This window comes from Mus musculus, chromosome 2 (assembly GCF_000001635.26).
Source record: "Mus musculus strain C57BL/6J chromosome 2, GRCm38.p6 C57BL/6J".
NCBI lineage: Eukaryota > Metazoa > Chordata > Mammalia > Rodentia > Muridae > Mus > Mus musculus.
The window spans coordinates 120,767,643-120,793,480 of NC_000068.7; the positions used below are offsets into that span (position 1 = coordinate 120,767,643).

General features: G+C 39.8%; 1 protein-coding gene across 3 annotated transcripts in view; it reads right to left on the bottom strand.

The window, feature by feature from the left end:
* The window catches only part of Ttbk2 (tau tubulin kinase 2), a 117,769-nt gene that overhangs the window by 34,827 nt on the left and 57,104 nt on the right, over positions 1-25,838 (bottom strand). For all 3 annotated transcript variants that reach the window (NM_080788.3, NM_001024857.2, NM_001024856.2), the window contains 6 exons: positions 22,640-22,713; positions 18,337-18,477; positions 16,053-16,157; positions 9,892-9,957; positions 6,178-6,270; positions 5,587-5,712 (listed from right to left, as the gene is read on the bottom strand). In NM_080788.3, coding sequence (NP_542966.2) covers positions 5,587-5,712; positions 6,178-6,270; positions 9,892-9,957; positions 16,053-16,157; positions 18,337-18,477; positions 22,640-22,713 — 605 coding nt within the window. The remainder of the gene's footprint in view (positions 1-5,586; positions 5,713-6,177; positions 6,271-9,891; positions 9,958-16,052; positions 16,158-18,336; positions 18,478-22,639; positions 22,714-25,838) is intronic.

A 25,838-nucleotide genomic window follows, 5' to 3' on the forward strand; every position in this document is an offset into this window, starting at 1 on the left:
GGGTGTCAATGTCTGCGGCTCATATTACCACTAAAGAACATGGGGCTGTCCCTTGTCAGGACAGCCACTGGGGACTATGTGAATGTCCAGGGTCTGTGTATAACCAGCCCCATCCTTCACTGGATACAGCACTCTGGAGAATGGGCCCTAAGCCTTGCCACGTAGCACAGTGGAGCTCCTGTGTTGAGAGCAAGGGAGTGGCATCTCCTGTCCCCTCCTCCCTTGCCCCTCACCACCTGCAGTAGTTGGAAAAGCTGGCCCTGGGAATCATGAGAGCCTGTAAGCTGGTCCTGCCCCTCACTGGCTGCAACTGCAGCACTAGGGACAGCAGGCTCTGCACCTTGCTTGGGCAGACATAGTAGAGCTGGCCCAGGTCTAGGGAACCAGTGAGCTAGCCCTGAAGACAGAGAGAAAGAGAGTTGGCCCATATATGGCAGCTGGGAGAACTGACCCTGGGGTCATGAGAGCTGATAAGCTAGCCCTGCCCCTCAGCAGTTGCAGCACAGTAGAGCTGGCTTTGGTGGAGGAGGCACAGGTGAGCTAGCCCTCAGAGGGTGAGAATAAGGTGGTGTGGGTGCAGAGGTGATGCCCTCCCCGACACCCTCTCACCACCTGCAGTAGCCCAGAGAAATGGCCCTGGGGGCATGAGATCAGAAGGGCTAACCCTACCCCTAGCATGGACAACACAGTGGAGCTGGCCCTGATGGCAAAGGCACTGGTGAGCCAGTCCTAAGAGTGTGAGAGTGGTAAAGGCTGGCCCAGCCTCTCACCAGCTACACTTGGAGAATGGGCCCTGTACCTTGACTGAGTAGCACAGTAGAGCTGGCTCTGGAGGTGTAGGTACAGGTAAGACTGGTCCAATGGCATGAAAGCAGAAGAGATGACTGCCTCCTCCTGATACCAGCATTGATTGGGTAGCCTAGCTGGAGCAGTAGACAGCTCACTCTAGTAACACGGATAGGGCTGACCAGCCCAGCTACCACCCAGGCCCAGATCCAGGGATCTGAACTGGCCTACCCAAAATCTATTATCATCTGCAAATAGTTGGGACACGTGAAAGGACCAGACCTGCTGTTTCAAAGCTGGAGGATCTCCATGACACAGGTATTTGAGAGGCATCTTGATAAGGATCCAATATTCATGATGTCACAAAAGCCAGGGATCTTGAACCAGACCAATGACTCATTGCAATGAACATTTGCAAGTAAAGATGTGTGGACAGAGGGATATACTGTGGGACACACTGGAACTTACTACAGTGTAACCTCCTTCCAGCCTAGCAAGGCTGGCTGAGACCATCCACCACTTAGGCTGAGCCACCTGCTGTGCTGCTTCTCATCACTCTCCTTTGATGTGCCACTACCTGCTACCTGCCTGAGGCCGAACCAGTTCTCCTAGATCTTCTGGAGTTAACACCAAACTGTGATTTTCGAGGGTTCCTGCTAAAAGGCTGATCTGACAACTTCACAAGGAACTTTGCATGACTGGGAATGGGCCTCCCCTCTCCTTTATAAAGCATGTCAGGCCAACATTAAAGTTGAGTCTTGACCAGAATTCAGTCTTGACTCTATTTCTTTCTCTACCCACCTAGATTCCCTCTTTTCTTTCAGTTCCAAGATGCATCCCAGGCTCGAATCCAGACATGAGAGCCACAGGGCGGCCCCAACACTATAGCTTCCATTATGAGATGCTTTCTATGTTTTTTTTTTTTAATTCTTGTTTGTCTGTTTGTTTGTTTGTGTTTTTTATTTTGGAGGGAGGATGCAAGGGCAAAAGGCAGATATGAGGGGACAGGGGAAAGAGCAGGACTGAGGTACCCATTGTGAAACTCACAAAGAGTCAATAAAATGTTTTGTTTTGTTTTGTCTAAAAACAAAACAAAACATTACAAAAAAAACACATCTGGGCAGTGGTGGTGCACGCCTTTAATCCCAGCACTTGAGAGGCAGAGACAAAGGCAGAGAGGCAGAGAGACAGAAGCTGAGTCAGGCGGATTTCTGAGTTCGAGGCCAGCCTAGACTATAGAGTGAGTTCCAGGACAGACAGGGCTACACAGAGAAACCCTGTCTCGAAAAAAAAACAAGATAAAACAAAACAAATAAACAAACAAAAACCAACCAAACAAAAAAAACCTGACAGGAGTACCTATAGATACTAAGTACTGCCTTGATGTAATTTCCTAAACCAACACAACACTATCACTCTCTGGTTGTTGAAATAGTGTTACTACAGTCCAAGAGGGCCTCAAACAAATGTTCTTCCTCCCTTAGCTTCCAATGTACTGGGATTTGTGCTATCCACCACAGCATCTGGTTAGAAACGTTTTAAAAGGAAAGTCTCATGTTTAAGTAAGACATATATAAAAGGTTTTTGATAGGTAACAAACTAGCTATCTTCTCTAGGTCTACATCTGCTATTAGAGTATGCAATAATAGACTATTAGATAAGTTATTAGACCTGTGTGACTTGATAAGAATGACCCATAAAGATTTCCTTAATCGGCTGGAGAGATGGCTCAGTGGTTAAGAGCACCGACTGCTCTTCTGAAGGTTCTGAGTTCAAATCCCATCAACCACATGGTGGCTCACAACCACCCATAATGAGATCTGATGCCCTCTTTTGGTCTGTCTGAAGACAGCTACAGTGTACTTACATATAATAAATAAATCTTAAAAAACCAAAAACCAAAAAAACTGCAGATCTTCTGGAAAACTGTTATCACACTGATACCGGTCACCAAAACATCCAACCAATCACATCAACACTCCTCACTTATCCTCACCCATCACCTGTTCTCTGCCATGACTGCTTTGCAAACAGCAGAGAACAGAAAAGAGTCACATTATATACACTGTGTAAAACAGAAAACACCATGTCTACTCCATCCCTCCCCAAGTAAAAAATAACCATATTTGTTCTATTACTAAGTAACAAAGATGGCCCTTAGAGAATATCAAAATGAAAAACTTAGAATGTGAATCATCTTCATTTAAGAAGGAAAGTATATAAAATGCAAATATAAGAGGAACACTGCAAGGGCTGGTGAGATGACTCAGCACTTAAGAACACTTACTGTTCTTCCAGGGGAGTGGTTTGATTCTCAACACCCACAGGGTTGCTCACGACCATCTGTGACTCCAGTTCTAAGGTGTGCTGGCTAATTTTATGTAATTTGCTACAAACTAGAGTCACCTGAGGGAAAGCAGCCTCAAATGAGAAAGTGCTTCCATAAGATGGCACTGCAGGCAAGCTTGTAGATTATTTTTCATAATTAGAGACTGATGTGGGAAAGCCCAGCTCATTGTGGGTGGTGCCATCCCTTAGTTGGTGGTCCTGGGTTTATAAGAAAGTAAGCTTAGCAAGCCAGGAGGAGTGAGCAAGTCAGCAGCACTCCTCAATGGCTTCTGCATCAGCTCCTGCCTCCAAGTTCCTGCCCTGTTTGAGTTCCTGTCCTAACTTCCTTTGATGATGAACAGTGATATGGAAGTGTAAGCCAAATAGATCTTTTTCTCCCCAAGTTGCTTTGATCATGGTGTTTCATCATGGCAATAGTAACCCAAACTAAAGCCCAAACCAACCCTCTTTCCTGACCTCAGCAGACACCAGGCATAGACATAGACATACATGTAGGCAAAATATCCATTATAAAATAAATAAATATTTTAATAGGGGGAAAAATAAAGGACATTTTGCTGAGTGTGGCAGTTTAAACATGCTTGGCCCAGGCAGTTGCACTATTAGGAAGCACGGCTTTGTTGGAGGAAGTGTGTCACTATAGGGGTGGGCTTTGAGGCCCTCCTAGCTGCTATCTGCTTTTGGAACAAGATATAGAACTCTCAGTTCCTCCAGTAGCATACCTGCCTGGATGTTGTTATGCTTCCTGCCACGATGATAATGGACTTAACCTCAGAACCTGTAAACCAGTCCCAACTGGATGTTGTCCATTATAAGAGTTGCAATGGTCATAATTCCTCTTCACAGCAGTAAAACCCTAACTAAGACACTGGACACAGTGGCAACAATCTGATCCTAGCACTTTGGAAAACTGAGGCGAGAGAACTGCAAATCTGAAGCCACTGAGCTACACAGTTGAGACTGTCACAAAAACAAACACACACACACAAAACCCAATTGAAAAATCTCAAATACAATATTATCTCAATTTGTTAGACAATCTGTGTAATTTATTATATCAATAGCTATATGGGAAAAAAGTTCACTCACTTCGGTCTTTCAGACCCAAAGTTTGTTGACTCTCTCTGCTTTATTTTCTGTTTATAGTTTAAATAACAACTGTAATTTCACAAAGAAATTACTACTATATAAAAATAAATTCACTTTGGGATAGGCATGAACACAAACAACACTTTAAAATTTAAAACTTTCGGGCTGGAGAGATGGCTCAGCGGTTAAGAACCTGACTGCTCTTCCAGAGGTCCTGAGTTCAAATCCCAGAAACTACATGGTGGCTCACAACCATCTTTAATGGGATCCGATGATACCCCCTTCTGCTATATCTGAAGACAGCTACAGTGTACTCATATAAATAAAATAAATATATCTTTTAAAAAAATTCTAGCCAGGCAGTGGTGGCACATGCCTTTAATCCCAGCACTCGGGAGGCAGAGGCAGGCAGATTTCTGAGTTTGAAGCCAGCCTGGTCTACAGAGTGAGTTCCAGGACAGCCAGGCCTACACAGAGAAACTCTGCCTCAAAAAACAAAATAAATTAATTAATTAATTAATTAATTAAAAAATTTAAACTTTCAACAGCAAGTAGCAGAGTCCAGTGGAAATGAAATTATATTCTAATATATATTATTACTCTCTGTGGGGTTGCATTTATGCTTTCAGGAGTACAACTGTTTTTGCATTAAGCTTTGACCAGGTTCTCTCTGTAACAAAGACAATTTAAGGCAAACTTAGCTGAACTTTGGAAAGGCTCATTAACTGCTACCCTACAGAATTACTTCAGTGGTCACAGATGAACAAAGCCAGTAATATTTACTGACTGCCAGCACACAGCTCAGGCAGCTTTCAACAGATATGTAATCTGGTTACACAGTTTCTTCTGGTCAAGAAATTGTTACAAAACTTATTATCATGTTCTATATCAGTGGTTCTCAACTTTCCTAAGGCTTCAACCCTTTAATACAGTTCCTCATGTTGTGGTGACTCTCAACCATAAAATTATTTTCATTGCTATTTCATAACTGTAATTTTTCTGTTATGAAACATAATGTAAATATCTGTGTTTTCCAATGGTCTTAGACAAACCCTGAGAAGTGGTCATCTGACACTCCCCCAAGGGGTCACAAACTAGGTAAATCATGTCAAGAACAGAAAAATTTGTTACTTAATAATCTGACTAATGAAGTAAATTCACCCAAAGGACTCTCATCTCACCTGTTTGCACACATTCCACATCACCAGCATCATGTTCATTTCACATCTCCTAGGCTATATTAAAAGAACATTACTCTAGGAACCTTCTATACTTAGTTCTGTCATCCTTAAGTCTATAATGAGTAAAAGCAAAGACTAAGAGAAAGAAAAATCAATGCACACAACTCACAAAGACGGTTACCTGGTAGTCCGGTTTTGTAAAATAATCCAAAGAGGAAATATGGTCAAGAAAGGTGCTGAATTCTGGAGGGAGGTGTTTTAACATGAGCCTGTGGTCATATCTCTCCTTAATGGAGCCTACTTGCTCCTGGAAGGGACAGAGAACAGGAACCAAAGTCAGCTTTTCTCGGAAGCCATGGCTTACACACTGACGATTAACACTGTCAAGATTGAAACAGGCTATGCAATAAATGTGCTATAAAGTACTAAGCAAGAATCAGTGCTCACTAATGGCTTTACTTATAGTGCTTCAAAGTGGGGAGGGAAGATAATATAATGCAGAGCTTACATTAACATGGAGCCTATGCCCGTGAACTGATAGTCCCCAAGAGCTCTTTAAACTGGGTCTACTATCTTCATCAACATAGTATTTCTAGTTTTCCAAACAAAATAAACTGGTAATTAAAAACTAAAAGCTACAATTCACATCAGAAGAAATTCTGCCTCTGCCTCCTGAGTACTAGGATTAAAGGTATGCACCATCAATTGCTGGGATGAAGGATAAATTTGTATTCTTTCCCCTATCAAAATTGACCTTATGATTCAAAATTACCTTGTCCTTTATTTTTCTCCAAGGCAGTTGGCCAACCACAAACTCCACCAACATGTAGAATAAAGACCAAAGGTCATCATGTCTTCCCATTTCCTTGGGAAATAAAAGAGAATTCATTCATATTCTATTACCAATTCTTCTGAGTGCATCACATTGTTTAAAGGCATTAAATATATTTCCCATAAATCATCTGGTAAACATCTGTATGTCTGCATAGGTGCGTATCAATCCAAATGCACAACACATACACGAGAGAGAGAGAGAGAGAGAGAGAGAGAGAGAGAGAGAGAGAGAGAGAGAGAGAGAGAGAGATCCTGGGTTATATTTTCTTTTTTTTTTCTTTTTTTGTTTGTTTGTTTTTCGAGACAGGGTTTCTCTGTGTAGCCCTGGCTGTCCTGGAACACACTTTGTTGACCAGGCTGGCATCGAACTCAGAAATCCACCTGCCTCTGCCTCCCGAGTGCTGGGATTAAAGGGGTGTGCCACCACGCCCGGCAGGTTATATTTTCAAAACCACAAAAACAGCCACCACCAAGAAGCAAAAACAACATAGGCTGAGATGCAGCACAGCTGGAAGAATAACTGCCTAACATGCATAAGGCCTTGGGGTATGATGCCCAGTACCACATAAAACAGCAGGGGCAGTGCATGCTATAATCCCTGAACATGAGAGGGAGAAGAGGGATCAGAAGTTCAAGGCCATCCTTGCTATTTAGTGAGTTTAAAGCCAGCCTAAAACATTAGAGATCCTAACTCAAAAATCAACCAATAAAAAAACCCTCTAAAATCAAGAAATGCGGAAAATACAATTAATATTTTATTAATTAATGAGTGCTTTAAGAAGTAAGGGATAGGGCTGGTGAGATGGCTCAGTGGGTAAGAGCACCCGACTGCTCTTCCGAAGGTCAGGAGTTCAAATCCCAGCAACCACATGGTGGCTCACAACCATCCGTAACGAGATCTGACGCCCTCTTCTGGAGTGTCTGAAGACAGCTACAGTGTACTTACATATAATGAATAAATAAATCTTAAAAAAAAAAAAAAAAAAAAAAAAAAAAGAAGTAAGGGATAAGGGGAGCTGGAGAGATGGCTCAGTGGTTAAGGGCACTGACTGCTCTTCCTAAGGTCCTGAGTTCAAATCCCAGCAACCACATGGTGGCTCATAACCATCCATAATGAGAACTGATGCCCTCTTCTGGTGTGTCTGAAGACAGCTACAGTGTCTTACATATAACAATAAATAAATCTTAAAAAAAAAATAGAAAAAAAAAAAGAAAGAAGTAAGGGATAGGGCTGGAAAGATTATCTCAGTGGTTTTTAAGAGCACTGACTGCTCTTTCCAGAGGTCATGATTTCAAATCCTAGTAACCATATGGTGGCTCACAACCATCTGTAATGAGATCTGATGCCCTTTTCTGATGCGTCTGAAGACAGCTACGGTGTACTCATATAAATAAATAAGCCTTAAAAAAAAAGAGAGACAATAGGAATGTAGCTCGGTGATAGACGACTTGCCTATGAGGAAAAGGGCCCTAGACTTTACTGCCAGCATTGCAAAATTTTTATTCATTCACTTATTTATTAATTTTTTAAAATTTTGTCAAATTTTTTAAATAAAAAAATGTTAGCTGGTCAGTGGTGGCACACACCTTTAATCCCAGCACTTGGGAGGCAGAGGCAGATAGATTTCTGAGTTTGAGGCCAGCCTGGTCTACAGAGTGAGTTCCAGAACAGCCAGGGCTACACAGAGAAACCCTGTCTCAAAAGACAAAAATAAATAGATAAAAAATAAAAACAAATTTTAAATGTTGCAAAGAATTCACACCAGAAATATCCGGACCCAAAGACAATTTCTAAAAATAAAGATAAGAGTAATCCTAAAAGAGTTATTTTTTCCTCTCCTAGACATATATCCAGAAGATGTTCCAACTGGTAAGAAGGACACATGTCCCACTATGTTCATAGCAGCCTTATTTATAATAGCTAGAAGCTGGAAAGAACCCAGATGCCCCTCAACAGAGGAATGGATACAGAAAATGTGGTACATTTACACAATGGAGTACTACTCAGCTATTAAAAAGAATGAATTTATGAAATTCCTAGGCAAATGGATGGACCTGGAGGGCATCATCCTAAGTGAGGTAACCCAATCACAAAAGAACTCACACAATATGTACTCACTGATAAGTGGATATTAGCCCAGAAACTTAGAATATCCAAGATATAAGATACAATTTGTAAAACACATGAAACTCAAGAAGAACGAAGACCAAAGTATGGACACTTTGCCCCTTCTTAGAATTGGGAACAAAACACCCATGGAAGGAGTTACAGAGAAAAAGTTTGGAGCTGAGACGAAAGGATGGACCATCTCGAGACTGCCATACCTGGGGATCCATCCCATAATGAGCCTCCAAACGCTGACACCATTGCATACACTAGCAAGATTTTGCTGAAAGGACCCTGATATAGCTCTCTCTTGTGAGGCTATTCTTGGGCCTAGCAAACACAGAAGTGGATGCTCACAGTCAGCTATTGGATGGAACACAGGGCCCCCAATGGAGGAGCTAGAGAAAGTACCCAAGGAGCTAAAGGGATCTGCAACCCTATAGGTGGAACGACAATATGAACTAACCAGTACCCCAGAGCTCATGTCTCTAGCTGCATATGTATCAGAAGATGGACTAGTTGGCCATCACTGGGAAGAGAGGCCCCTTGGTCTTGCAAACTTTATATGCCCCAGTACAGGGGAAGGCCAGGGCCAAGAAGTGGGAGTGGGTAGGTAGGGAAGTGGAGGGGGGGTATGGGGGACTTTTGGGATAGCATTTAAAATGTAAATGAAGAAAATACCTAGTAAACAAAACAAAACAAAACAAAGAATTATTTTTTTCTTTCACTCCGAACTAAGAAAAATAATGCTATTTGGGCTGGAGCTATTTATTGCTTTTGCTTACAGAATGGGGTTTTAAACTACGATAGTTAGGAGCTTTACCACTGAGTTACATGCCCATGGCTCCTTGCTATAAAAAGAAAGGGCTTGATGCACAAAAATTATTATATCTTATAAAGAAAACAATCTCTGCATTCCATTAGCTATTGACAGTATTATATCCACTATTAATTGTTTTTACTATATTTGTTTGAGGTATGTGTATGTGTGTACTTGTGTGGGTCCTTTATGTGCCATGGTAAGCATGGAGGGATCAGATAACTTGCTGGAGTTAGTTCTCTTCATCTACTATGTAGATTCTAAACATCAAACGCAGATTGTCTGGCTAGGCAGTTAAGTACCTTTACCTAACAAGCCATCTCAATGGCCCCAATCCACAAATAATTTCTTAGAAGAGAATCCAGGTACTTTATTTCTTCAAACATCTATATTTTATTTTCAATACTAATACATAATTAAACAGATACATTCTCAACAGACACACTTAGCTGTTGCATTTTCTGGAAAATGCACCTTCATTTTCTATGCAGCTGCCCATATCTGTCATCTACTAAACATCTTACCATGAATTAGTATTATGGGTTCCTTTAACATCAGCATTATATAAAACAGTGAATTACAATAACCATTCATGTAAATGTGTAACTATGAAAAGGACCCTCAGCTCCTAAGCACTTTATATGCCTTTGAACTGAATTATGAAGATATTGCTCTAATGCAAGTCATGAACACGCAGTTATAATGACCCTAGATCAGATACATACCCTGTTCCGATGAGCATTGATTGATGCATAACGAACTGTCCCTCGAAAGCCTGCCACAGCACGAGGCTACAATAAACCACACAGTAATAAGAACTTAAACAGCACAACATTTTTTTAACACAGGTGAACACATAAAGCAATGGCAGAACATTACTGTCATAATAAAATGTTATTATAGTAATTTTATAGTGAAGCTATAGAATACTAGAGAACAAATATCTCTAAGTCACAACTTAAAACACTGATGTTGCCGGGCGTGGTGGCGCACGCCTTTGATCCCAGCACTTGGGAGGCAGAGGCAGGCGAATTTCTGAGTTCGAGGCTAGCCTGGTCTACAGAGTGAGTTCCAGGACAGCCAGAGCTACACAGAGAAACCCTGTCTCAAAAAACAAAAAAACAAACAAAACACTGATGTTTTAGTTATTTTACTTTGGTCCTCTTCTCTCTATATCTTTAATTTCTGTTTGTTTGTTTGTTTGTTTACTGAGAGGGTGTGAGTTTGTGAATATGTGTGTGTGTGTGTGAGTGTGTGTATGATTTAGGTGGAGCATGACGAATACTACAGTGTGAATATGGAGGTCAGAGGGCAAGCTTCAGGAACTGGTCCTTTCCTTCTCCCATATGGGTCCGGAGGACTGAACTCAACTTAGCAAGCTTGATGACAAGTGCCTTTATCTGCTGAGCCATCTCACAGGCTCATTTATCTACATTTTAAAGTATGATGACATGATGGGCATTGAACTTGGGAGATGTAGCTCGGTGATAGTACAATTGCCTCTTTATATGCAAGGTTTTAGTTTGATACCAAGAAATACACACACACACCATCAGATAGATATGTTTATGAAATATACACAGCTCTGTACATTAAAAAAATCAAATATTTTCATTGACCCAGAATCATGCCAAATAACAAAACATCACAGTATACACATTAATGTATGTGTATAAATACACATAAGAATATGAAGAATCACTCTATAATCTGAAATGCCAATCTCGCCATATCTTGGGTATTTATTCAAACTTAATTTGAAAGAGGTTGCCAACTGTGCTTTACCTACATAAGAAATTTATGTTAAAATTAAAGTTTTTGGATATTTATACTAGGTAATACAGGTGAAGCTAATCATGATCATAGCCTCGGACAATATAACACCAAATAAAGTCCAAATGCTATTTGATATCTTGCCTTCTTAAATCTACTACAATTTCTTCTCTCACCGATTTTTTTCTAGCTCAAAACTTTATGCTTGCTATTCCTCAGACTGTCACCTCAATTCATGTTCTTGTGGCTAGCTCTTATAACTAAAGCCTCTGCTTAGAGCAGGTACCTATCAGACATATTAATCGTTCTAATGTAGAGTGTTCTTTCATCTAAAGAAAAAGACCCTTATACACAAGTCTTATGAACTTCATATAGACACGACCAGAGAAGAACCTCTTCTGGCATGTCACAGTCAAGATGTTGGCTATACAAAGTGTTGTGTTCAGCTGTGGTTCTCTGTGATGGCCTCCATTTGCTATAAAGAGAAGCTTCTTTGGTGAGGGGTGGGAGCTACACTTATCTGTGAGTCTAAGGATAAGATTTAGAGTGCAATAAAAAAAGTGATGCCAGTCTAGCAAAGTAGCAGTAATCAATTCGTTTTTTAAGGTCCATAACCTCACTAGCCCAGGAAACGAACTAGGTTTCCAGTACCGGGGAAGACTTCCTTCCTGCTGAGTAGGCCTTAAGTCCAATTAGGTGGTGATGTTGCCCCTGACATGTGAGTGCTAGTTCTCACACCTTTATGCATATCTTACCATGATGGTCATTGTCACAGTTCACAGTGTGGCAGCTGGGTAGGACTGTTTAATTGTTCCCCTCCCTCGGCAGCTTGCATTGTAATGTCTGGAGCCATGGAAGCTAGACTAGGAGTAATAGATCGTGGGGATCTCAACCTCACCAGACAAATTTACATCACAGCGTCTGCAACTATGGCTCATGGGACATCACGGGAGAGTCCGAATGCCAGTAAGTTGGATGTGAAACAGTCCCTTATAAAAATGGCTACATAAGTAAGACTGAAACAACAGCAACATCAATGGATATATTAAAGTGAAATGGGGATAGTTCATGGGGTTCCCACTCCACACAGAGAACTAAAAACAACTACTGACTGCTGAAAGAGTTAGCCTCTCACCGGGATGAACCAATTGGTTGTCCAATGCAGAGTGGCCAGACTAGAAGCCATATTCACACAAGCAATGAAAACAGACTCAACAGAGTGTGCACACACATACATATGTATGTGACAAATATAATCAAAGAAAAGGAGGCTATCTCAAGGCTACCCTTGTGTTGGGCACATAGCAAGGGCTTGAGAGAGAGTAGCTGACAGGGACTGAGGGAGGAAAGAAAGGGGAGAAGTGAAATGACACTCTTTCAATTAAAAAAATTTTTTTTAAATTCATTAAAAACAAACCTCAAAACACAAAGAAAAACTACTAAAAGCTTTAATGAAAAATGCCAACTGTCCCACAGACGCAGGAACATCATAAAAACATCCAAAACAGTGAAAGTGCTAAAAGCAAACACAGGAGAAACACTTAAGGATATAGATATGAGCATAGGAAACAACCACGATCTATTACTCCTAGTCTAGCGCCCATGGCTCCAGACATTATTATGTCTGTTCAAAACTGTTAACTCCAGTTCTAGAGAATCTAACACCCTCTTTCTGGCCTCTGTGGTCACAAGGCAGGCATATGGAACATATACATGAGGCAAAACATCCACACAAATACAATGGAAATGAAGGTTTTTAAAGTATATCTGTACAGATAAAAATGTATCTGTAGCTATCATAAAAATACAAATTAAAAAGACTCTGAGATTCTATCTTACCTCAGTAAGAATGATACCATCTTGAAAACAAAGACAACATAGGTTGGTGAGTGTTCGGGGAAAAGGGAACCCATAAAGTAGATATACTACTGTTGGTGGGAATGTAACCTATTACAACTACTATAGAAATCAGAAACAAGTTTCCACCAAAACTAAAATTAGAACTACCAGATGATCCAGCTAACTCATTCTTAGGCATATATCCAAAGGATTCAATATGTCACTCATATATCTCAGTCTGACCTTAAATTTACCTTGTAGCTGAGAATAACCTTGAACTCCTGATCCGTTTCCCAAGTGCTGGATCACTTCCATGCCTGGCCTACATAATGTTTGGAATCAAAACCAGGTTCTCATTGATTTACTAAAACATTCTTAGAGAAGTCAACAGCCAGCTCTCAATGCCCAGTTACTTCTCTGTAACACCTTAACAGGAACGACAAGCATCGTTCATGAAGAACTTTCTTCACCTGGCTTCCAAGATACTATTACTAGCTTGCTTTTCCTCTTACCTGACTGACACTAGTCTCAGGTCTTGGCTGGTCCAGGATTTTTCCCTATCTACCACCATCATTGCTCCAAGTGTCCCAATGGCTCAGACCCAAGCCTTCCTAGTTTAGTTTAGCTATACCTTCTTTCTAGGTAATCTTTTTGTTGTTGTTGTTTTGTTTTTGTTTTGTTTGTTTGTTTGTTTGGTTTTTTTTTTTGAGACAGGGTTTCTCTGTACAGTCCTGGCTGTCCTGGAACTCACTCTGTAGACCAGGCTGGCCTCGAACTCAGAAATTCGCCTGCCTCTGCCTCCCAAGTGCTGGGATTACAGGCGTGCACCACCACTGCACTGCTCTTTCTAGGTAATCTTAACTAGTTCTTTTTTTTTAATATGCTGCCCCCACTTCTGGATACTGATGATTGAACCAAGGTCTAAGTCGACAACATTGGTCTTGAGTTTACTCTGTAGTCCAGGCAGGTTAAGTTTATAAATCCTTCTGCCTCAGCCTCCCATGGAATTACAGGCCACTGCTCCTAGGTCCAACTAAAGAAATGTAATCTACTTCTTATTACTTAGTTTGTTTCTAGCCTCATAGCTTTGTTTTCATCTTTTATTTAGTTGCTGATATATTGTCCTTAGAGGTCTTACTCTCTAATCTAAATCTCCAGAATTGTTTCTGGTCTCTGCCCAGCTCTGTGTCAACACACAGAATACCGTGTGTTATCAACTGCATAAAATTACAGATTTAGGCCAAGTATGGTCAAAATTATCTTCTATTTCATCACTTTAGAGGCCTGGGAGGTAGAAGAAAAAGATCAAGTTTGGAACCAGCCTAGGCTACATACTGAAAACCAGCCATAACTATAAATCAATAGATAAAATTTCTTATTTGTATGTCATCTTTCTTTTCTACTAAAATAACTTTAACAAGGCTCCTGAGATTTTCTACCTATTATTATTGCCTGAGTACCTGGATTTATGATTCATACATAACATATGATCATTAAATATGTTTTATGAGTAAATCAACAATACCTTGATAATGTTCTAGAACCAATCAATGTATATCCAGACTAATAGACTCTAAATTGATCACCTGCTTTGCTAATGGTTCTCTAAATTACCAGGCACTTAAGATTCTCATATTCAATGCACACCTTTGATCCTAGCATTTGAGAGGCAGAGGCAGACAGATCTCTGTGAGTTCAAGGCCAGTATGATCTATAAAGTGAGTTCCAGGAAAGCCAGAGCTTCCTAGTGAGACCCTGTCTCATAACTATTCTAAAAGAAAAAAAGATTCTCATATGCCTAGACTTTAATGATAATTTTGCATGTATGTATGTATAACTAGTTTGCAGTTGGTTCAACCAAAATCACAATGTTTTAACTTTTATACAACTACTTACCCTGACAGAAATGAAAATCACAATGAAAAAACAAGGTTAAAGGAACTAAAAGTTTAAAGTAAAAAATAGAAAAGTCACAATGAGAGTTCTGAAGTGCCAGCAAAACGATATAGAGAGCTGCCTGGCCCACCTCCCAGTGAAGCTGGCAAACACTAGTCAAAAACAAAGCATGTAAGCCCCTAGACATAGCTTTAAAGGCAAACAAATGAAATACTTTCAAGAAAATTTGTGAACATCCAATAAAAAAGGTAAGAGTCTGTGGTATTCAAATCAAGACTGCTCTCTCCCATCACCTAGCTTGAGTAAAGGGGCTTCATTCCTAATCGCTGCAGTCAAGAACACATGGCTGAATTCCCCTATCAGGGCCCCACCAAGGAGTTCCCTTTTGAGAGGAGCAGGCCTGGAGCATGTTCAGTACTTTAGGTGTGCTTGGTATACTCTATCTGAGAGTCTTTCTCTGACAAGACTCTAGCTAAAGTCTCTCTCAAGTCTCTTCTCAAGTTGGCCTTGATTAAAGGGCATCTGTTTGTCTTTGTTGGTCTAGTTTTGGCAAAAATCTTAGGTAAGAGGTAAGTTTAGTAAAAACCTTCTACTTGAATTTTTGATCAAATTCCTTATCCCCATCTCTCTAGTTCATCACTGTGGTATGTGCCTTCAGCATAATCTGTGCCATATGTAAGTTCACTAGAGAAGAACTTTCTCCTATGTATCACAAAACATTTTGCTAATACATCATAAAGTTAAAACTCAAGTCCCCTACTGATTATATGCAGCTAACTTTAGACACCAGTTTCTTTTCTCTTCTTTTCTTTTCTTTTCTTTTCTTTTCTTTTCTTTTCTTTTCTTTCTTTCCTCTTTCTCTTTTTCTTTCTCTCTTTCTTTTCTTTTCTTTCTTTCTTTCTTTCTTTCCTTCTTTCCTTCCTTCCTTCCTTCCTTCCTTCCTTCCTTCCTTCCTTCCTTCCTTCCTTCCTTCCTTCCTTCCTTCCTTCCTTCCTTTTCATGCATGTGAGTACACTGTAGCTGTCTTCAGACACACCAGAAGAGGGCATCGGATCCCATTACAGATGGTTGTGAGCTACCATGTGGTTGCTGGGACCTCTGGAAAAGCAGTCAGTGCTCTCAATCACTGAGCCATCTCTCCAGCCCTACACTAGTTTCTTAATCGTATAATTTAAAATCTGGCTTCAACACAAACATTTGTTTTTTTAATTCACTGAGCTTCTTTTCCCTCCTCCTATCATTTATTCTGACACATAATTAGCATTTCTTTGAAGTGATACTAGATTACTTTTTGGCCTTTTGGACAAGATCAAGTGTAAAGTGATACTAGAAATAATAGTTTAATTACCAAATATTAGATAGTAATGAAAAAACTTACTGGTCTGACGTCACCACAGGAATTAGTAAATTGTCGAGCCAAGCCAAAATCAAGCATGAAACATTTCCTACATGTACTGGGGAAACGTCCCATGGCGAAGTTTGACTAGAAAAAAATAAAGATGGAAAATACATATTGTAATAACAGTCAGTCTGCCTACATTTTTCCCTGCATGGATTCTACTTTATAGCATGTTTCACATACACTATTGCAAGTCTATAATTTTTAACTAGGCATTAATATATAGTATAATTTGGTTGCAGATTCTACCTCTCAAGGGAAAAATTAGAGCTTTTCGTAGTTGAGTATTCTTGTAAATACAATTAGCGACTTGAGAAAGAGTTGTTAATGTCTACCATCAGGGAAACTGAGCAAAACTAAATTTAAATGTTTGTATAGTTACATAAAATGACTTAATTAAATCAGAACTTGAATCCCTTGAAATTCTAGTCTAAGTTACTGCTTAAATGACAACCTAATCTCCTAAACAAGGAAAGCTATGGATCGGGGAAATGCACATACACCTAAAAGGACTGTTACTACTTCTCAATCTTTAGTTATGTATAGTGCTGCTCACCATGGTATTTACCTTTAATTTCAGTACTAAAGTCAGAGGCTGGGCTGGTCTCTGTGAGTTCAAGGTCAGACTGGTTTATATATCAACCCTATCTTAATAAATAAGGTTTATTAAGATAGTAACCCTATCTTAATAAATAAGCAAATAAAAATTCCTATATGAATCATAAAGCTGAATCACTCTAAAATTAAAAATATAATTCAGGGAAACATTCCAAAATAGACCAAGGAAAAAAATTTTACATTTTTATCTTAAAAAGAAAATTCAGTGTAGCCATGTGTGATGGCATTTACCTTTAATTCCAGTATACAGGAAACAGAAACAAGCCTTAGTTACATTATTCTGTCTCAAAAACAAAACAAAACAAAAACGATACAGCCCCAAAACCTAAAGCCTATGTAATGTGTCAAATGACTGCAAATTTGGAAAGATAAATATGCAAATAAGGAAATTTGTAATGGTAAAATGCAAGCTCTTACATCATTGTTTGCTTTTTAAAAAAGTATTCTTTTGCTTTGGAGCTTTCTGATGAAATGTAAAGTTAAGTTTCTCAAATAATGACAGAGAAAGGTGCTGAACAACAGTAAAATACTCTATACTTGTAAAGATGACTCTCCATTTCCAAGCTGTGAATCTTTTCTACTTCAATCTCCCCATATATAACTGACCTAAAATAAATCACTTAATCATGCTGTTTTATTTAAATGTCATATTAAATAATAACCAGTTTCTAGTTTCAGAGTGGTTCTAATTCTAGAAGAACCTACATTGAAGAAAATTTAGTTTCCATTTTCATGTAAACTAATTTTAGAAATGATATAACAGGTGGTTATATTTTTCAAATGTACCAACATCAATTAAATTTATAAATATGGAATATCAGAAATGGGTCATCTTTCATTATGGAGAATAAAATACCAGATTAAAAAGGAAGAAAAGCACATTTCAGTAATGGAGACAATGATTGCTAAGAAAAGCAAAACAGAACAAAAGAAGGGAAAACTAATCCCATTTCCACAGTAACCCTTAGGAGAAGAGTAAGGTCTTTTCCTACTTGATTATTTCCAGTGAATACAATTAGTGACTGGACAAAATGAACAGCTGGTATCAGGACATACACAACTCAAACTTATGATTTATATGTAAGGCTGAAAAACTAGCAATGCTAACACACCTAATAATAACTGGCAAGCACACAATTTGGGTGTGAATGTGCATGCAGGGACCAGAGGACAACCTCAGGTACTGTTCCTCAAGCAGGCTACAGTTGGTGGGCCAAGCGAGCCCCAGAGATCCCATCTCACCCTGTTCAGCACTTCTGATCACTAGCATACAGCACCACACCCATTTATAAAAAACACAAAGCTAAACCAAACATGGGTTCCAGGGATCGAACTCAAGACTCAAGTCCTCAGTACTTTAACAACTGAGCCATCTCCTAGCCCCCAAGCATAAAATATTTTTAATTTAGCTGGCAAGCAACATTTTATGGTATGAGAAAAGCTATTGAAAATAAGCTGTAGCTTTAAAACAAAAACCCTAAGAGATAAATTATTTTTACTTTTAGGGCATTACAGAAATAAAAATATTATTTGTATTTAACCACAACATATACAGAAAACTACATTTATCATACATTCTGTCTTCTACTAGCATTAGAAATAGCAAACAACAGGCTTCTGTGTCTGGATTAGAAAAGGCCCCTACCGGTTTGATGTCTCTGTGAAGGAATCCCACAGAATGTATGCTTTCAATAGACTCCAGAATCTGTTTCCCAAGACGAAGGGTAGTGCTAATAGTGAATGTGCCCCGGGATTGGCTACGGCGGAGATCTGCCAGATTCCGTCCCTGTGGAATCAGATAATCACTTTAAAATACAGTCCTAGTCTTGTGATAAGACTGGAAAATTGTCCATTCACTGTATTGCCACATTATAAAATGCTCTGACTGAAACAGTAAAGCGCTTGCCTAAGTTGTGATCTTCTAATTCAAAGAATGTAGTAAAGAATGTAGTCTAATAACCAAAATGACAATAAGCATTTTCGCAGAAGGACCCAAGTGAGGATGCTTCAATCCCCCTTGGAAGGGAGAAGAAAACAATCACAGGACGCAGAGGGAGGGGCCTGGGAGGGAGAGAGGAAGAAAAAGAGAAAAAGGGAATATGATCAGGTATGGTGGGGGCAGACAGGAGAGATGCCCTGAGGGTCAGCAGAATTAATGGTAATATGCAACCGGGAGTGGGGGTGGGGGGGTGGGGTGTTAGAGGACCCTCTAGAAAGTACTAGAGACCTGGGAGGTGAGAGACTCTCAGGACTCAAAGTAAGAGACCTTATATGAAATGCTCAACAGTGGGGAGAGGGAACTCGTAGAGTCCACCTCCAGTGGATATACAGGGCATCAAGTGGAGGGATGGGATTGCCATCCTATAGTCAAAACTCTGACCCAGAATTATTTCTATCTAAAAGAACCACAGGGGAAAAATGGAGAAGAGACTGAGGAAAAGGCAGTCCAGTGACCCGCCCAACTTGTGCTTACATTACAGACAGGAGCCTAGCATGGCTGCCCTCAAAGAGAGGCCCAACAAACAGCTGACTGAGACAGAGGCAGATACTTACACCCAAACATTGGACTGAAGTCAAGGACCCCTGTGGTTGAATTAGGGAGAGGCTTGAAGAAGCTGAGGAAAAGGGCGACCCCATAGGGAGACCAGCAGTCTCAACTAACCTGGACCACTGAGATCTTTCAGAAACTGAGCCAGTGGCCACAAGCTGGTCTGAGGTACCTGACACATACAGCAGAGGTCTGCCTGGTCTGGCTGCAGTGAGAGAAGATGCACCTAACCCTGGAGAGACTCGAGGCCCTGGGGGGTTGGAGGGGAGATGGACATCTTCTTGGAGACACAGGGAGAAGGAATGGGATGAGGAACTGTGGGAGGGTGGACTGGGAGGTGGGCAACAACTGGACTATAAAACAATAAAAGTAATAATAATAAAAAATTTAATTAAAAAATTAGTCAAGTGTGATATGATCAAAGTAATTCAGGGGCAAAAATATTTTGAGCATTTTTGCTTGTAGTTGGCATCTGCATTTGCTGATCATTGCAATGGATGTGAAATAGATAAATAAATATATTTAAAAAAGCATTTTTTGTAAAAATGTGTGTGTGTGTGTGTGTGTGTGTCTGTGTACATGACTGGGGGTGCCCTTGGAAACCATAAAATGACGTCTGATCCTCTGGAGCTGGAGTTTTAAAGATGGTTGTCTGCTGTTCAACATGTGTGGTAGAAACTGAACTCTAGGCCTCTGGAAGAGCAGCAAAAGCTCTTAACTACTGAGCCATCTCTCTCCAGTCCTGTGGATGCCCATGCTGTTAGCAGCCATGTTTCTAAGTCATCATGTTTTGCTTTACCCTTGCTACTAACAAAACACAAATTTGACTCTTTTTCCTCCTTTTTCTCCTCCCTCCCTCCCTTTCTTCCTTCTCTTTTTCTTCTCCCCACCTCCACCTCTTTCTTTTTTTCTTACATGGTTTCATGTAACCCAGGGTAACCTTGAACTTCCTGTATAACCAAGGATGACACTGAACTCTGCCTCTACATCCCAATTCTGGGATTACCAGTGTGCATCACCATGCCAAGTTTATGCAAATACTGGGGATTCTCTACCAACTAAGCTACATCATCAGCCCCTTAGACGTGACTATTTTTAAGAATATAAAATATAGATGCTAGTATTTCATTTGTATTGCCATGATAAACAGCCTAACAAAAGGCAACATAAGGGAGGAAAAGGGGTCACATGGCTTACAAGTTCCAGTCTTCCTTCCTTCCTTCCTTCCTTCCTTCCTTCCTTCCTTCCTTCCTTCCTTCCTTCCTTCCTTCCTTCCTTCCTTCCTTCCTTCCTTCCTTCCTTTGGAGCAGTAAAGATAGCAACTCAGTCACATCATGTTCACAGTCAAGAAAAGCAACTAAACACACCTTTGCCTGCCTCCTTAGCTAGCTTTCTTCTCTTTCTCAGTGTCTAGGAAACAGTGCTGCCCACAAAGGGCTGGATCTCCCTATATCAAAGGGAAATCAAGACATTCCACCACAGGTATGTCTACAGGCTAACTAGATCTAGGTAATTCCTCATTAAGTCTCTTCCCAGGTAACTCTAGGTTGCATCAAGTTAAAACTAACCAGCACCAATATCCAAAGCAGTATTCCTCATCACTACCCAACACACATTCCCTACAAGTTACTTAATTTTCCTACATCAGTTTTTTTAAATAAAAAAGACTAATTATACCCACTTCATATAATTTTATGAGGATTAAATAAAATCCATATGAAGTTTCTGGATACTACCTAGTATTTAATGAATGCTAAATACTGCTATTATTGGCAAATATTATAGGAATCAGAAGGCTATAAAGGCCAACAAAAGTTTAAAAGAAAAACAAAAATATGATTACCTGGTATGAGTCAGCTAACACATGACCTAGCCATCTGGGGAGTAGCTGATACAGGATACCTGAGAAACTAGAGAAGGCAATGATGGATGTAATCTCTTACATAATTATTTCTGACAGAATTCCATTTTTGTGTGACTGTTTTCTATCAATACGGCCTTGAGACTGGAGGCTACTATCCCTGACTTAACCTTTGCCTGTGCAGCCTGTGAACTCCATCTACTAGACCTAGGCAGGTGTCTGTAACATCTGCCTGTCTGTTAGTCTGTGTGCTGGTAAATAAAGTATGTTATAGATGCCTAAAACTTCTCATATTCTCTTCAACCTCCTATCATCCTATGACCCTTCCTAGTCCTTGGTATCCACTATATACATATAGTTCATATTATCAGCCAATTTGAGAGACAACAGGGAACACATTAACGAACTGAAAAATATAAAAAGGCAACCACTTCAATACATAAAAGTATGCTAAATTGAGATGGCAATTCATGTAACCGCAGACTTTAAAGGCCAGTGAGACGGCTCTGTAGGCAGGAGCACTTGCTGTCTAGTCCGACACCCAAGTTTAATCCCTAGGACCTACATGGTACAAGGAGAGACCCAACTTCCACAAGTTGCTTCTGAAGTCCACACACACCATGATACATTCTTCCAACACCCAATTAATTAATTTTAAATAAGACCAAGCCAGCCATGGTAGCACACAGCTGTATCTTAGAAATCAGGAGGCGAAAGTAGGAGGACCTGAGTTTAAGGCAAATCTTGCACATTTAGTGAGATCAAAAGCATTTTGTGCTACTCAGTGAGACCATGTTTTTAAAAGATAAATAACAACAACAAATATAGTTTTAAGAAAGGGTAACATATCTTTAGGTCTAAGTCAAATATTGAAGAGCACTGGGAAAGCCTTCTGAAGAGAAGAGGAAACATTTAAGCCTGGATTTATGATTTTAACTCACTGGTATATAAGTACTGTGAAGGAAAATAAAGAATCCAAATGTCAAAATAAAGTCTTCTGAATATGAAAGGAAACTGAGAACCGACAGTTTAGGCAGTGAGGTGAACCATGGTTTGACTTTGAGGGTGACCGTGCTGTGTGTGTTCAGGAGACAGGCAGTGTCAAGGACAACGGAGCTGTTTTCTCATTCTCCCATCGTCTCTTTCTGAGCTTCTACTCTTTCAGTCCATCTCTCCTCCATCTCAAGGGGATGGAGCATGCCATGCTGACAGACAGAGAAAACGCTCACCCTCTCCTTCAACTATGCAACAATTTTAACACAGTGGGAGTGGAGATCTGAAAGCCCAAGGGAGAAAAGATGAAAAGGGGAAGAACTTGGAGTATAAGCGAGGCTGTACTGTAACTCACAATCTATCTGGGATTAAACACATACAAAAATGACAACTAATAAGTTGTATTTTTAAAAATAGATGATATGACGCACTTCATCTGTTCAGCATACATAAGAATTCTGTCATTCCTTTACTCATTATTTACTGTAATTGGGGATTTTAATCAAAACTAAAAGATTTTAAGTCACATTTTTCAAGGTAACATACCTGCAATTGCATGACCACGTAGTTGAAACGATCATTTCTCCCACAGCCAATAAATCTACAAACATGGTCTTTCCCTGGATGAAGAGAGAAAGAAAACAGTAGAAAAGGATGTACTATGGCTTCTCTTTTAAAAGTTAATAAATTGGATTTCTGTGTATTTTATGACTTAAATAAACTATATAAAATGTGTCGAGATTGTAAAAAGCAGAAAATTTATACTATTTATTTTTATCCACCCATTGCCAGGTTCTCCTCTGCTCCTTGAATACTCAAATAAATGGTAAATGAGTGAGTAAAGAAATAAGTTAATAAGAGGATAAATAAAGGTGAGTTATCCAGAAAGGGAAATATTTTAAAAGTCATTTAAAATTACCCTGAGCAGATACAGTAAGGGCTGTGTTTAATATACTTATTTTGCACACATTCTGACACACACTCTTTACATCTCTACAGCAGTTACATGATCTTTCTTGTTCTCATTGATTTGGATCAGGCTAGTGCTTTTCAACCAAGTTTAACATGTGAAATCCAAGGAGATACTGGCTCTGATATACAGAGGGAATGAGAAATAGAGGGAAAAACCTGAACCAGTCTCAGGATTTTAAAAAGTATACTTCCACCCCAAAAGGCAACCAAGCCCAGGAAGTACTGGGCAGAGAAGACACTTGGCTCAACACAGAGGGGGTTGGGGAAGCCGCAGAGCAGATGCAGATGGTGCTGAGGCACTACATGGAGCCTGTGGTCCATGGAGAAGAATCTCAACCGTATGCACAGGGCAGGGTTTCCCACTGTGGCTTCTCATCAAAACTGCCCAGGAAACAAAGATTCCCAAACATCACACTGACTTACAATCTATACAAGAAAGATACAACTTTTCAAAATTCTATAAAAGAGCTGAAGGGCTGAAGATAAGGCAGAAGCAGAAAAGTTTAAGGCCAGCCTCCACTACATGAGTTCAAGGTCAATCTGGACTAAATGATGAAACTATCTCAGAAGACAAAAATAAAAGCTGTGTGAAAATAAAGAAGAAATTTTAAAACATAAATCTGAAACTCAGAATATAAATCAGCATGAACAAAAATCAAGAAAAAAACCCTTCAAGAATACCCTGACAGGGAGGAAAATTCTGAGACCAGGTTATAACAAAAATGACAAATTATACAAAATTATACAAAAAGCTCAGGAGGTGAATCAGTGAGTGAGTGTGTTTTCTGTGCATGCACGAAGACCTGAATTCGGATCCTAAGCACCCACATGAAAATCCAGATGTAGCTACGCACACTTGTATGTGACTCCAGTGCCTGACAGGTGGAGACAGGACCGTTAGGGCTTGCTGGGCAGAACCCTGACTTTAATGGTCAGGTTTCTGTAAAGTGAGGCAGAGAGCAATAAGGGGGATGCCCAATATCTTCTGCTGATCTATGTACTCACAGCATGCATGGTGGGCACACACACAGAGAGCATTGATTACTCATATAAATAATTAGGCAATCACTAGAGATAAAGGATAAATAAAATATGAGACACTGAGGGTGGACAATCTTTGAAGCTAGCTTGTAAAAAGAAAACAAAGAAAACACTAGAGGTAAAAAAAAAAAAGATTAACATAAGTTTCAAAAATAACCTGTCCACTTAAAATAAAATACAGCCAACACTCACTTTGGCCAATGGTTTGGTTTTTGATACAGGGTTTTGTTAGTCCAGGATGGCCTTAAAATCTGCATTCTCCTGCCTCAGATTCCTGAGTGCTGGAATTTTCAAGCCTGTTAATTTGTCTTGTTCTGTTTTCAATCTGAGTTATCTGTTACTACACTGACAATGAATTAGAAACCTTTTCCTTCAGTCACAAAAAAGGTTTTAATTAGTCAATTTGTTGTCAATACTTTGAGAATCCACATTCAAAGCTGGAAATACACTGACATGAATATAGCATTTGCAACATGCATCAAACCTTAACACTGTAAAAGAACAAAATGAAGCAAGAAAAGGACTCATCTCCTAGCACATCCTTTTTTCCTTTCTTCTAAAGACAGCTGTCAATCCTGCCTCAGTCTCCAAATTGTGGGATTACAGGTATGGACTACTGTGTCCAGATTTTTGCAACATGCACATTACATAAAAGACATTTCAATCATACTAAAAAAAAAAAAAAGACAGTACTGGATTTAATTCCTTTTACCTCTAAATAACTACATTATATAAAACCACTTTGTCTCTTGCTATTAAAACCACATCGACGTGTGTGGTTTTTTTTTTTTCCTGTTGTTTTTTGAGACAAGGTTTCTCTGTGTAGCCTAGGATGGCCTCGAACTCAAGAGATCCATTTGCCTCTGTCTCACTAGCACTGGATTGGAGGCAGGCACCATCACTGCCTAGCCCACCCTGATGTTTGTATGCTGTTTAGCAGTACTGGGGATTTGGGGATTGAACCAACTATCCTGTACATTCTAGGCAAGTAGTCTACAGCCTGTCTAATTTCTCTGGCTAGGACTTCAAGTACAATGTTGAATAGGTAGGGCGAGAGTGGACAGCCTTGTCTAGTCCCTGATTTTATTGGGATTGCTTCCAGCTTCTCACCATTTACTTTGATGTTGGCTACTGGTTTGCTGTAGATTGCTTTTATCATGTTTAGGTATGGGCCTTGAATTCCTGATCTTTCCAAGACTTTTATCATGAATGGGTGTTGGATTTTGTCAAATGCTTTCTCAGCATCTAATGAGATGATCATGTGGTTTTTGTCTTTGAGTTTGTTTATATACTGGATTACATCGATAGATTTCCGTATATTGAACCATCCCTGCATCCCTGGGATGAAACCTACTTGGTCAGGATGGATGATTGTTTTGATGTGTTCTTGGATTCGGTTAGCAAGAACTTTATTGAGGATTTTTGCATCGATATTCATATAATTGGTCTGAAGTTCTCTCTCTTTGTTGGGTCTTTTTGTGGTTTAGGTATCAGAGTAATTGTGGCTTCATAGAATGAGTTGGATAGAGTACCTTCCGTTTCTATTTTGTGGAATAGTTTGTGAAGAACTGGAATTAGGTCTTCTTTGAAGGTCTGAAAGAACTCTGCACTAAATCCATCTGGTCCTGGGCTTTTTTTGGTTGGGAGACTATTAATGACTTCTTCTATTTCTTAATAGACTGTCTTAACCTGTGTCTAGTTTGTTCTCTCTCTGCAACCTGTCTCTGTACAG